Genomic DNA, 15040 nt, shown 5'->3' with positions numbered 1-15040 from the left:
TAATAAATGTCAGAGACAAGGTTTGTTTGAAATCAGATCTTCCTGACTCCAGGCCCAGCTTGCCATCTCCTGTGCCACCTAGTGAATCACAAAGGCACAAACCACAGGAAAATTGGAGAGAATCATTAAGTCACAAGATCTAGCCCCTTATGAGCCACAATGAAAAAAAAAAACCTATTTTATTTGGCAGTTTTATTTTTTCTTTCCCCTGTACTCTTATTTATTTAAGAAAAACAGAATAAAAAATAAAAATTCAAATTTGATAAACTCTTACTAGTTTTCTACTTTACACAAAGCATTTTACTGAATTCTGGGGATAAAAAGATGATAAAACTTTGTAGTTTTGCCCACGTGAAGCTTACACTCTAGTAGGAGTATGAGACATGCACACAAATAATAACTATATATATATATATAGTATATACATACACATATTATATGTGTATGTATATGGACATATGTATTACTTCATCTCAACAACCAAGTAGATTTATCAACAGACTCAGAGAGAATCAGTGCCTTGCCCAAGGTCTAGTAACTATCAGAGGCAGGATAATTATAGTACAAGTCAGAATAAGGTAAATGAATAGGAATATAAACTCCTAGACTCTCAGAAACTTCTATTTTTTTTTTTAGTCTTTTTAATGGCAGGGCCTAGCACAGTGCCAGGAATATAGTAATAAATGCTAGCTGGTTGGTTGGTTGGTTGGTTGATGATATATGGGGCATTTATAATGGGAGAGATTATCTCTAGCTAGTAGGATCAGTTAGTCAGCAAGGTGGCACAATGCATAGAGCACTGGACTTGGAATCTGGAAGATTCCTCTTCATGAGTTCAAATCCAGCCTCAGGCATGCCTCAGTTCTTCATCTGTAAAATGAGCTGGAAAAGGAAATGAAAAACCACTACAGTATCTTTGACATGAAGAGTCTGAAAAACAACTGAACAACAGCAAGTGACATCTGAGCCAAGCCTTGAAGGAAAAACAAATATGGAGATGGAATATGACCTATGTGAAGGCAAAACAAGATCAGGGAGTAGCTAATAGGCCTACGTGCGTGGAACTTGGAATGCAGAAAGGAAAGTGGTGTAAAGTGAGGCTATAAAGGTGGGTTGCAGCAATATAATCATCCCAAATACACTTCAGTGCTCAAACAGCTGCAGAGGCACCCTATTGCCCCTCAAATAAAGTATGGGACTCCTCTCTTTTGTCTCTAAAGACTGTCACAAAGTGGCTCTAACCTTCCTTTCTAGACATATATTACTCCCCTTCTTGAACTGAATGGGCTTACTTGCTATTTCCCCCCACATTGTTGCACTCACTATCCTTTGTCATTGTCATTCTGTTTGTTCCCCATGCCCAGAAGGCACCTCTTCCTTCTTACCTACACTTCATAGAATCCCTAGTTTCCTTCAAAACTCAGTTTCAGTGCTGCCTCCTTTGTGAGGCTTTTCCGGATTCTCCCTGAAGCTCCCAGTGACACTCTCCCTCACCAAAATTACCTGGGTTGAGGGTTACCAGCAGGCCTCAAAACTATCAGTGGGTTAGGGAAATATCTACCCCAAGCATGTGAAGACTTCCCCCAGTGGAATGAGCAATGCCTACAGTTTGAATGAAGGCAGCTGGTGCAGGTGCCATGGAGGACTTAGAGCTTGGTCAGACATCAAAGGTGCCACGGTCATCCACTGCATCCTGGGCCGTTGCCAGTCATCTTGACTTTTGTCCTGCCACTAGACTTTGATGACTCAAGAAGAGAGAGTGAGGCTGAGGACTTTGCCCCACTCTGCCCCACTTAAATCCCATTCATGCATGTGTAAAGACATCACCCCATGAAAATAAAGGATGAACAACAACAAAATCACCTTGTGATTCCTTTATATTTTGTATTTCCTTATACATTTTGTGTTTATTAATAAGAATATGAGAGGCAGCACACTAGATCACAAGTTGGCCTCTCTTTAGAGAACTCAGAAGACCTAGGGTTTGAGTCTTGTCTCTGACATGCACTGATTAGTGTGACACTCGAAAGTCATTTCACCTCTCAGTTTTGTAGCAACATCCTAAGAATATAAATTGTGGCAAAGGTGCTGATCAGCATTGGTGTGGAGAATTTCCTCGAGCAGATCTCTATCCCAATGAATTCTCAAGTCTGATCCAAAAAAAATCCTAGTTGTTTATACTATTTCTTTCAATAGGATGTAAGTTCATGAAGAGCAGGGACTTTTGTTTTTTATTTTATATCTCCCCAGTGTTTGGTATATAATGAGTCCTTTATAAATGCTTTTTGATTAATTGATTGCCAGGCTAAATTGCTGGTGTTTTCTTCTACAGTTAATGGTAAATCTCTTGGAAGTTCTTGGACATCTTTAGGGAAATGGCTTTGATAGAGGTGAGGGAGAGACCAGAGGCCATTTAGGAGGGCTTTATATTAATCCTGGCAGGAGAACGGTTGTGGTAGCCTAAATCCGTAAAGTAGTATCATGAATCCAGATGACAAAGTAGATCCAAAAGCTTTATGGAGGTATGGAGCAATCAATAGGACATAGTGACAGATTATATTGGATAAAGAGGGGGTGAGAGAGAGAAAAATGAAAGATGATACTGAGGCTTCCAGCATGGGTGATTGATACAATATGGAAAATATCCAGAGAAATGGAGATTAAGAGAAACATGGACAAATTTATATGATGTGATCCCGAACCTGTAGGATAATGTATATAATAACAACATTGTAAAGACAAATAACTTTAAAAGACTTATGAACTCTGATCACTGTAATGCCCAGATACTATTGCAAAGGATACATGATGAAACATGCTATCTACCTCCTGACAGACAAGTGATTAACTCAAGGTAGAGACGAATATTTTTTGGATATGGTCATTGCAGCAATTTGCCTTGCTTGATTATATAGATTTGTTACAAAGGTTTTATTTTTAATTTTTTTTCCATTTGGGAATGGGGGAAGGTAGGAGGAACAAAATGTTTTTTGTTGAAAAATAATATATTTAATTTTAAAAAACAGAAATAGCAACTTTGGAAGGAGGAGTAGATTGGAAAAGTAAGAGGAAAATTAAGAGTTCAGTTTTAGCCATGCTGGTGATATAAGCTTGGTACTTGGAGAAGTCAGTGATGTTTTGAAAGCATCATCTTGAAGAAATCCTGCTTAAAATTCCTTAGACATTTCTGATTTGGGGGTGGGACATGTTCAATTACTTTGTTAATGACAATCATTTGGTAGTTATATCTTCTGGGGATTCTGTTCTTTTAGTTTTTTCAATGACAGGTATCATTGCCAACACTTAAACAAGACTATCTTGTATCTTCATTGCAATATTGGCAATGTTCTTAGCTTATCACTTTACAATTCGTATTTGGTGTTTTCTTACAGAAGGCAGCAGACTGCCGCGCCAAAGGCTATCTCTAGATGTGAACCCGAAGCCTGTGGCCGGATCAGAGAGGTCAGATGGCCAGCAGTACTGTAACACAAACAGACCGAAGTCAAAAACACCTATTGTTAAGTCATGTGCCCCTGAAACTCATCCTGAAGTAACAGCAGATGATTTGCTGAAAAAGAGAGGTAAAGTGACTTCTTTCCTGCAAGCAATTCACTATGTTTTATTTGTCCAGTAAAGTGGCTAGATGATGTCTTTGCATCAGCACTAATATATATCTAGAAGAGACCTAACACCTTTTAATGAAAAGAGAAGCAGAGTACAATTTTATTTCTTTCTATAATAAATGTTCCTAAACAGCGGGTGTTCTTTCTTCCTTATTAATCTGACAGTTTTGTACACCTAAGAAGACCAAGTCTTCTTCCCATATAACCAACCCTATGGCCGCTAGTTTCATAAGCATAAATGCCCAATTTTATATAGTATTTTACCAAATAGCCTATAAAACATATTTTCAAACAGTAAGTTTTACATTTTTATATGAAATTAATCCTTACCTTAGATATGCTGTTATGTCTACATCAGAAAACATCTTAATCTGTTTGTGTTTAATTCTATGCTACCCATGTAAAAACAACTCATGAATAGGGATTATAGGTAACATAACTACATAATATTTCAGTAATATTAACATGTGTTACTTCTGTGTATATGCATGACTATTCAAAAAGGAAGAGGTTTACAAAATCACAGAATCTTAGAGGTAGAAGAGATTTTAGAGAACATCCCTATGCCTAGAATGATCTGCCCCTTCACCTCTGACTTTTGGAATCCCTGGCTCCAATGAAGGTCCAGATAATGTGTAAACCTCTTTTCTGATCCTCCTAGTAATTAGCACTAGTCTACCTCCCGCCCCTCCAAATAAAAGGTTATATCATTATTGCTTTCTCTATATTTTGTGTTACTTGTTTCTGTCCACTATTGTGGACATTCAAAAGCAAATTCCTTGAAGGTAGGGACTACTTTTGATTTTGTGCCTAGTACAATGTCTGTCATAGTTCTTAATAAATGTTTTTGAATAGAACCGGGAGGGGTGGGGAAAAGAATAGGTAATATCATTTTCTTTCTGTTTACCAAAAGACTTAATAATGTTTTCCTTCTCAGTCCCATTCAACTGTATCTATTTTATCTGACTCCAATTTGATGTATTTTCTCAGCTTTTGACAAGGTGTGTGTGTGTGTGTGTGTGTGTGTGTGTGTGTGTGTGCACGTGCACACACAGGTAATAAATAGGAACCATTTGCCTATTTATTTGTGGGAAATCTATAAAACCCTGGTGACAGTTTCAGGAAACAGGGCGAGATTAGCTCAAATAGACCCAATTTGAATGTTGTTTCTATAATTACACATTGTCTAGCTCTGAGAACAAGAGAATTCTGAGCTGAAGAACCTCTTGTGCATGTTCCATGCCACCTTTGCCTCATTTAGGACTCTCCCATACTCTGGGTCATTTCCTTCCAGGATGGTTGCTGGAGTTCTGCTACCCAGAGCCTCCTTGATCAGGATGGCCAGAAGCACAAAGCTTTCCAGTGTTATACTGTAGAAACCATATTTATGACAGAGCACAGGGGCTGAGTAGGTCAAAATGGCCCTGTCAGAGAAGCTTCCAGTGAGATACTGGATTCATCCCCATCCTTTTCTACTGGGGAGCCCCCCTCCAAGAAGCCCAGTTGCCCTGGAATCACCATGTCCCTTGCCCAGCTCAAGTCATTTAATGAGAAGTTTGCTCTGTGCTTCCAACATCCCTTGGATACGGCCTTTGCTTCCTTTTTTGTGCTTTAAAATAAAAGAGTCAAAGGTCCATTTGGAAACTTCGTTTTCACAAATGCAAAGATTCTCCAACCACATGGTCTTCTTTTGACCATTTTTTTCTCTTTTTTTGATAATTAATTTTAGGTCCCAATATTGAGAAATCAGTGAAGGACTTGCAGCGGTGCACTGTGTCTCTGACCAGATATCGAGTAATGATCAAGGAAGAAGTGGATAATTCAGTGAAGAAGATCAAGGCAGCATTTGCCGAGTTACACAGCTGGTAAGCCATTCTATCCAGGAGCTAGAACCTTCCAGCAGGCTGGGGGGAGGCACTCCTGCAGGTACCAGCATCAGAAAGGAAACTTTCTTTATTTTATTCATTAAAATCTCAGAGAAACAAGTTGCCCGGTGACCTTTTAAGCAAGGCTAAAGAGTGGATCTGGGAAGAGAAAGGAAGAGAGTCCATTTCAATGAAAGGAAACCTGATACCCATAATTCTTTGAAGTTTAGAAAGCTGACACAAAAGAATACAAATGATATGGAACAAAACACTCTACAAATAGATGAGATATTTTTGACCAATGCATGGAAGCTTAATACCATGAATTCTATCAAAAGAAAATTTTTTTTTGAGCCATATCAGTCTAAGATAAGGAAACAACCTCTTGTAAGAAACTTAGGTAAGGTCCTGAAATTCCTTTCTTTGGCAGCCTTTAAGAACAGAATCAGCAAATATTGCCTTGAAGTGATTTAGCCTTAGTCCTTTTAAGAGGAGTGAATTTAGCAATATCTCAACTTTCCTTAAATCCCTCTTGAATCTATGAATGTCAAAGCCTGGATTGAAAAGTCTATTATGAATAAACGCCAAAGTGCAATTGATAACAAGACACTACTCTGGTAAGAGAGATAACTGGATGCTGCTTCTGTATGTGGAAGGAAATAAGTATGAATTTAGTGCCTACTATGTGCCAGGCACTGTGCTAAGTGCTTTGATATCATTTGATCCTCAGAACAACCCTATGAGGTAGATGCATTTCTTTTTTTTTTTAATCTTCCTTTTATAGCTGAAGAAATTGAGATAAACTGAAATTAAGCTACTTGCTGAGGGTCCCACAGCTAAGAAGTGTCTCAGACCAGTTTTGAATTCAGGTTTTACTGCCTCCAGGCCCAGTGCTCTAACCACTGTGTCACAGAGTTGGCTCAGGGAGGGAAAGCTTTCGAGATCTAAAGTCTAAAGCCTTTAGACCAGTGTATGTCTAACTCAAATGTAAACAGATCCCTGCCAGATACATATAAACTTAGAAAATCACAAATTAACATTTTCTATGTTGTACCATATATTCATTTATTTTGTAAAATATTTCTCAATTACATTTTGGTTTTGTTTGTTTGTTTGTTTGTTTGTTTTTTAAGTGAGGCAATTGGGGTTAAGTGACTTGCCCAGGGTCACATAGCTAATAAGTGTTAAGTGTCTGAGGCCGGATTTGAACTCAGGTACTCCTGAATCCAGGGCCAGTGCTCTATCCACTGCGCCACCTAGCTGCCCCTTTTTGGTTTTTTTGTTTTGGTTTGGTTTGGTTTGGTTTGGGTTTTTGCAATTACTTCTTTTCATAGAAAGGCTAAATAAAAACGTAAAAGAGAATAACAGACTGAATTAGGAAAAATTTGGTGCAAAACAGGCCCTTGGAAGGAAGGAGCTGTTTGTACCACTCTAACTGCTTTCAAAGATTTTTTTAGTAGATTATCCTCTGTTTGCAATCTTCTTTGAAGAATTGCCAACTGGTTATGGTTACTGGAATGATAGATCAAGAGCAGAAAGGAACCTCAGAGGTCAACTCACTCATTAATTTATAGGTTAAAATAAGACTCTTCTGAGGTTCAAGGAAGTTGTCAGTGACTCATCCAAAGTCCCACAGGAAGGAGGTATCAGAAGCAAGATTTGAACCTGAGCTCACCTAACTCCAGAGCCAGTACTTGTTCTCCTGTACTATTTTAGATGAAGAAGAGAGCCTTCTTACTGGTCCCAAACACAGCCCAACAATGTTTTTGACAGCATGTGATCAGCAATTTTTGAAGAGGTTGAAGCACTAGGTAGAGATGTGGTTCCATTATTGTTGTTATTGTTAATATGATCTCTCTACACCATAGCCAAATAATAAAACCCCACAACCACTCAGAGCAAGGAGTATTAAAGAGAAAATTAAAGAATTTTAGCACTGAAAGGGATTGGACTGGAGTCCAATTGGAGTGTAGTTCAATGCCTTCATTTCATTATGATTTACATAATAATATCTCACATTTACATAATACTTAAAATACTTACAAAGCTCTTCAAATATATGAAATTTCCATTTGATCCCCAATAGTGCTGAGAAGTAGGTAGTATAATATAACTATCATCTTCCCATTTTAAGGTGAGGAAACATTTCAGAAAGGTTAATTGACTTAACCCAAGGTCAAGATCACCCAGTTATTAAATGGCAAAGCCAAGGCCCAATCCTGCATCCTCTCAGTCCTATTATAAGGCCATGGCCCAAAAAGATGAAGTCTCTCCCTCAAGATCACATAGCTTAGTGGTCGAGATCTGAGATTAGAAATTAGTTTGCCTAATGAAATAGCCTGCTCTCCATTCTTCCAGGCCTACCCCTTCCCTGCCTTTGGTATGGTAGTGCTTGGGGTCCTTTGAGCTCTCACTTTGAAGTCCTTATGTCTAAACAGATCCCATTCTATTTTTCCTCCTAAATGCCCTCCCTATGAATAGCAGTGACCTCAAGTCTCCTCTACTTCCCCTGGCCCCTGAGAGGACCTTTCTTCCCTTGCAGAACACAATTACATGGACATCACATATGTCACAAGATATCCTGAGATTTACAGCGGCTTTCAGTGTCTCTTCTGTCCTCAGCAACTGAAAACACAGGGCCAAAAAGAGGCAGCTACCAAGGAAGCTGTGGCTCTCTTGCTTTGTCTGTAAATTACAACATATTTTTAATGGAGGGGAAATATAATAATTTCTAAATGAGCTCTGCACAGCAGCCCTGCTGTTAACAACAGTAACCAAAAAGTCATCTACTTGGCAAAGGGGTACTTTGTCCTCATCTGGAAAAAAAAAAAGGTCAAATATGTGCTATATGCTATTATTGTAAAATAAGCATGGTGCTTTTTTTCTAATTTAACCTTTTACCAACCTCATTCAAGAATAATTTTATGTGTGTATGTATATAAAAGCTAGAATTTATATAGCACTTTAAGGCTTTCAAAGCCCTTTACATATATGATACCATTTGATCCTCACAACAGCCTTGGGTGGTAAGTGCTGTTACTATCTCCATTTTACAGATGAGGAAACGGGAGCTAAAAAAGGTTAAGTTACTTGCCCCGGATTACATAGCTGGTAAATATCTAAAGCAATAGTTGAACTCAGATATTCCCTGACTCCAAGTCTAGTGTTCTACTTGCTGTGCCATGTAAAATAACCCATCAAAGTAGTTTTTAACAAACCTTTTGGGGCAGCTAGGTGGCGCAGCGGATAAAGCATGGACCCTGGATTCAGGAGGACCTGAGGTTCAAATGCAGCCTCAGACACTTGACACTTGCTAGCTGTGTGACCCTGGGCAAGTCACTTAACCCCCATTGCCCTGCAAAGTAAAATAATCAAACAAACAAATAAATAAACCTTTCAAATATTTCTTCTGAATGGAAAAACTCCCTTTATCAATTTCATATAAACTTATAGATAAGCTATAATGATATCATACAGATCCTCCCTGTCACTTTCTGATAAAGTATACATTTTAGGCATTTGGGTGCTTTTGAAATGTACCAGATTGATAACCTTGAAGAAAGAGGCTTTCCCTTAGTGGAAAGGTTAAGCAGCAAATTAAGAAGTTCTTCATACTGCAATAAGAATATAATACATTTATAACTGCTGGGTTGCATGCTATTGCAATAATTCATTTCAGTTCAACTGATTTATTAGGTGCCTGATATGTGCAAGACACAGTGCCAAGCACCGGGGATATGAAGAAAAAATGGCACACTCCCTGGCCTCCAGTAGTTGACCTTCCATCTTTATTCAGGATCCATGAGCTATTTCTCTATATGTGGCATATGATAGAAAGAGCATTGGGGGACAGGTAGGTAGGTGGTCCAGTGGATAAAACACCGGCCCTGGATTCAGGAGGAACTGAATTCAAATCTGGGCTCAGACACTTGATACTTACTGGCTGTGTGACTCTGGGCGAGTCACTTAACCCTCATTACCCCACCGAAAGAAAGAAAGAAAGAAAGAAAGAAAGAAAGAAAGAAAGAAAGAAAGAAAGAAAGAAAGAAAGAAAGAAAGAAAGAAAGAAAGAAAGAAAGAAAGAAAGAAAGAAAGAAAGAGGGTTGGATTAAAGTTAGGAATTGTGGCTCCTAGTCCCATATCTGCCACCAATTAATTCACTATGTGACCCTAGGAAAGTTTCTCTACCTCTATGAGACTCAGGCATCCCTGAATGACTATGCATCTTTAAAGACCTCAATACGACAAACATTTGTTGTGTCCCTACTGTGTGGAGAGTGCTATACTTTTTTTCCTGGGGATAAAAGCTTAGATGAAGACATGGTTTCTGTCTTCATGAGACCTTTAGACTACACATAACTTTAATATAAAATCATATGCAATGAGTTCATGAGAGAGGAACAAAGTATTATATGAGATAAAAAGCTGAGGAATATTTCTTGCCAACTAAGTGGTTCAAGAAAGAGCAATGCAAAGACATCTTTTGGCTCTTTGTACCCATTAATAAACCTGTTTTAGGAGCAACTAAGTGGTGCAGAGGATAGAACCCTGAGCCTGGAGTCAGTAAGACAATTTCAAATTCAGCCTCAGATACTTAATTACTGTGTGACCCTGAACAAGTCACTTAACCTTTGCCTGCCTCAGTTTCATTATCTGTTAAATGAAAATGATAATAGCACCTACAGTCCAGGGTTATTTTTAAGATTAAATGAGATATTTGTAAAGCACTTAGCACAATGCCTAGCAAATAGTAGGTGCTTAATAAATGCTTCTTTTCTTCCTTCCTCTGTGAGGTAGCTCCACTTTGTGGTCTTGGTAACATATTCATGTGTTTAAATCAATCTTAGGTCTCTTATTTTGTTATCAGCTCCTTGGACCATCCAGTCCTTTTATAAGGGATATTCATTTTGTGTTCTCAAAGCATTCTCTAGACTTTGGAGCCTATTCAAAGATAAATGAAAATCCTTGCATAGAGGATTCTGAAACTCGTCATTTCTTGAGTTATAGGAATAAGGATGTAAGATTCTTATTGGTTCAATTTTCCAAAAATAGTGTAGCTTAAATCAATGGAAATTAAGTTTTTATGTAGTAGGGGTGGGGTTGGGGGAGCATTGTGTTTATATACTAATGAAATATAGCTGACGCCAGCCTGTAACGAACCTGTTCTTCATTCTCACCCATTAATTATGTGAGGAAAACTTCATTAAATAAATAGAATTATTTTAAGTCATTGGAATATAAATGCCAGCCTGGAATTTGACATTGTTCTGTCAGTTAAGGCTCTCTATAGAATATTTTCATTTTCCCAGGAAGAGATGGAAAGTTATTGACATAATGATTAGATGCTCAAAAGAATATATAATGGGGGGCAGCTAGATGGTGCAGTGGATGAAGCACCGGCCCTGAATTCAGGAGGACCTAAGTTCAAATCTGGCCTCAGACATTTAACGCTGACTAACTGTGTGACCCTGGGCAAGTCACTTAACTCTCATTGTCCCGGAAAAAAAAAGAATATATAATGTTCTAATAACCCTTTTATTTATAAAGTAAATTTTATAATGTGAAAAGTCACAAAGGAGAAAGTAAAATAAAATAACTGGTTCTTGTGCATATGTAGAGTCAGCTGGTGGCATAGTGGATAGAGAATCAGTCTGGAGTCAGGGAGACCTAAATTCAAATCTAGCCTCAGATGCTTACTAACTGGGTGACCTTGGAGAAGGCACTTCTTTCTGCATCATCTGTAAAATGGAAATGATAATTGTACCACCCCCAAAACCCCCTCCCCCTTCTCCACTCCATCCCCCCTGCCAAGGTTTATTCTGAGGATCAACTGAGATAACACTCATAAAGTGCTTAGCACAGTTCATGGCACATAGTAGGCACTTATATAAATGTTAGCTTAAAACACTACATAATTATTAGCTTTTTTAAGAGTTCTGGATCTGGACAACTTGAGTTCAAATCTTGACTGCAGCACTTACTCACTATGTGGCTTCTGGCAAGTCACTCAGCCTCTCTAGGCCTCATTTATGCCATCTGTAAAACCAGAGCATTGGATTAAATAATAATTATAATGATAACTAACATTTATATAGCACTTCCTATGTATCGGGCAACTGAAGCAAATAGAGGTTAAATGACTTGCTTAGAGTCACACAGCTAGTCACACATCTGAGGCTGGATTTTTAACGCTCTATCTGCTAACTTTGTTTTGTACATGTGGGATTGTAATTTATGCTTCCTATTTCTCATCTTGCAACTGCAAACCATTTATGGATGTTTGTAGGTTTTGTGAATTTTAATTCTGAGATTGTTGTTCAGTCATTTTTCAGTTGTGTCCATTTAACTCTTCATGACCCCATTTGGGGTTTTCTTGGCAAAGATACTAGAGTGATTTGTCATTTACTTCTCTGGCGCATTTTATAGATGAGGAAACTGAGGCAAAGAGGATGAATGACTTGGCCAGGGTCACAAAGCTAGTAAGTGTCTGAGGCCATATTTGAACTCAAGAAGATGAGTCTTCCAGACTCCAAGGCTGACACTCTATCCACTGTGCCACCTTGCTGCTGTCCTAATTCTGGTAGATTTAAAACTATAATAAACTTTAGGTGCCATTAGACTACCTAGAGGAATCAGAATCATAGGATCAGAGCTTTAGAGGTGGAAGGAACTTTAGAGGCCATCTAGTCTCCACGTTTGACAAAAGAGGCCCTAAGGCCAGCCCAGAGAGGATAAACAACTTATCCAGGGTAACACAGCTAGTATCATGCTGTTTAGTCATTTTCAGTCATGTCCAACTCTTTGTGACCCCAACTGATTTGAGATTTTCTTGACACAAATACTGGAGTGGTTTGCCATTTCCTTCTTCGGTTAATTTTACAGATGAGGAAACTGAGGCAAGCAGGGTTTAGTGACTTGTCCAGAGTCACACAGCTACTAAGTGTCTGAGGCCAGTATCTGTACTCAAGAAGATGAGTCTTCCTGACTTCAGGCCTGGCACTCTATCCACTGTACCACCTAGCTTTCCCAAAGCTATGATCATAGGAGCAGAGATTTAGAGCTAGAAGAGACCTTAGAAATGATTGAGACAAATTCCCCCATTTTACCAATGAGGAAACTGAGGGACAGAAAGATTTAAGTGACTTTTCCAGGGCCATAACAGCTAGTTATTGTCTAAGGTGGGTTCAGAACCCAGGTTTTCCTGTCTCCAGGTTCAGCACACTATCCCCTCTGACTTATTACCTCTCAAACATTATGGCTCTTCCTGGAACCACTCAAGGAGGCAGCAGGTACCCTCAATGCAGCAACCCTGACCATCTCCCAGTGGTGCGGAATCTCAGAAATGAGAGGTGGAGAATGGAAATTCCGTGCCACTGACTGGAGTGATGCAAAGGGATATATCAGAATGCTTCACCTTTTTATGCCAATACTACACAAAATTAACTCTATTATCATTAGATGAAATGTAAGTGGTCTATTTAGAAATATTAGAGATCTAATTATATTCTTGCTATCTTGAGAGGAAAACATTTCTGTTGATGAGGAGAAGATGGAGGGTTTTTTCCGTTTTTCAATTTTTATAGCTCAATTCAGGTATAAAACCAAATGGAAAAATAAGACCCAGAGATATAGTCTATTTTTTTGCTAGCTCTTGTTGTTTACAGTTTGCCCTTCTGATACTACTTTCTCTTTTAAAAATCATCTTCTCTCATTTTTCAATGAACCTGAACAGTTTAGTGGGGTAAAATGCCAAGGGAAAAATCTGAGGCATGTGAAGAAACATGAAGCAGGAACACTTAAACATAACAAACATATATTGCATATTATTGTTCTGTGATGGCCAGTGGCAAAAGAATTCACTCCAGACGAAGGCCGGAACGTGGAAGGATTTCAAATCATGGAGACTGCAAGGGGCCTTATGATGTCTGGGGCATAGTAGAGCCAAATTCTGTTGATTAGTTTAGTGTCTGGCTTTGCCAATGTTTTCTTCCATTAGACTGGCTGAAATAGGTACACATAGCTAGGAGGTGCTGGCCATGTGCTAATGTATAACACAATAAATAGACTGATCATTTATTTTTAATGCATAAAGTGAGCCATCGGAATTGAGGTGCTATCTATGCTTTCATTAAAGGTAGTTCAGAAAATTTTGCTATTAGAAACAGATACTAAAATTATTCTATTCTGGGACAGGAAGCATGGCATTCAGTCTCAATGTTCAGTCTCAGTGCTGTGAGATTATTCCATTCTGGGACAGGAAGCATGGCATTCAGTCTCAATGTTCAGTCTCAGTGCTGTGAGATTATTCCATTCTGGGACGAAAAGCACGGCATTTAGTCTCTAATAACAGAAGTTATTAGACCAGTTAGGAAGGTTCCATTCAAAAACCAAAATAGTAGCTAATATATACAGCTGAGTGTCTCTGCCAGTATCTTACACAAATTAAGAACCAGAATATTTGGAACAACATAGTTGGAATAATAATAAAACAATGCTTTTCTCTGAGGAATTCAACATCTGTAACCTAAGGCCTATTATAATGGATTTAGCAGAAGTGCAGCCCACACGAGTATTCTTTTTTTGACTGATTTTGTAAAACATTAAATTATCCATTAAGATCACAAGATTGTGTTCAATTATTTCCCAATCAGACCAGGTCTTTGGATTAAATGGATATTGAACGCAAAATCCAAGTAAAATAAGCACATACTAAGAGCCCTCAGTCACAGGAAGTAGGCCAATTCTAGGCAGAATTACAGAAAGGACAAAAGACTTGAAATCATAAATCCTGAATTCCAGCTCTGCCACCAACTCATTATGTGACTTTGGACAAGTTCCTTAACTATTCTGAGTTTCTGTTTCTCAGATCTAAAATTAGGTTGTTGGACTAAATAATCTTCATTTCTACCATCCCATGATTCTTTCTCCATTGGACACAATCTATATAAACAAGCCTTTCCTAACTAATCCTATTCTCCTCAATTATATTTTAATTAAGGGCCCACATATTATTTTGTTCTAGATACTAAGATCACCCCACAGTTGCACAGAATGCCATCAGAAAATTCCCCAGCAAGAGATGCTATGAGAGTTGTAGTATGGTGACTCTGATACTGTCCTATGTGATGAATTGTCTCAGATGATTCCCTTCTTCTCCACTACCTCCTCCCCACTAGGCCAATAAACAAGTAAACTCCAGGATTCATTCTGAAATTGCAAAAAAGGGCAAATACCATGAAGATGGAGATGCTCAAGGTTTCTATGACTTTGAGACTAAGGCAGGTCCCTGTGGTATAGTATATTTTAAATCCCGCCTCCACACAGTGTCTCATTTGTGAAAAATGTGTCATTCTGAATAGAAGTATCTTGCTCTTTGGAGTTGAGAACTTCTCATTTGCTATTTCTTTTCCTCCCAGAGGTTTTCAATGTTTCACACATTTCCCCCGGGCCATAGTAAGAACTGAACAAATCTGTTGACATGAAGGAAGAGGTGGCTGATAAATACCAAAAGAACAAAAACACCCTTTCCCCCCCACCTTGGTGCAGTTCCCA

The 15040-nt window shown here is 38.5% G+C and overlaps 1 protein-coding gene across 6 annotated transcripts in view; it reads left to right on the top strand.

The window, feature by feature from the left end:
• Nucleotides 1-15040, top strand: part of SPATS2L (spermatogenesis associated serine rich 2 like) — a 246150-nt gene that overhangs the window by 193519 nt on the left and 37591 nt on the right. For all 6 annotated transcript variants that reach the window (XM_043998905.1, XM_043998904.1, XM_043998908.1 and 3 more), the window contains 2 exons: nt 3393-3581; nt 5353-5488. In XM_043998905.1, the coding sequence (XP_043854840.1) occupies nt 3393-3581; nt 5353-5488 (325 nt within the window). The remainder of the gene's footprint in view (nt 1-3392; nt 3582-5352; nt 5489-15040) is intronic.

This window comes from Dromiciops gliroides, chromosome 3 (assembly GCF_019393635.1).
Source record: "Dromiciops gliroides isolate mDroGli1 chromosome 3, mDroGli1.pri, whole genome shotgun sequence".
In the NCBI taxonomy this organism is placed as follows: Eukaryota; Metazoa; Chordata; class Mammalia; order Microbiotheria; family Microbiotheriidae; genus Dromiciops; species Dromiciops gliroides.
This window is presented reverse-complemented; position numbering and strand designations above follow the sequence as displayed.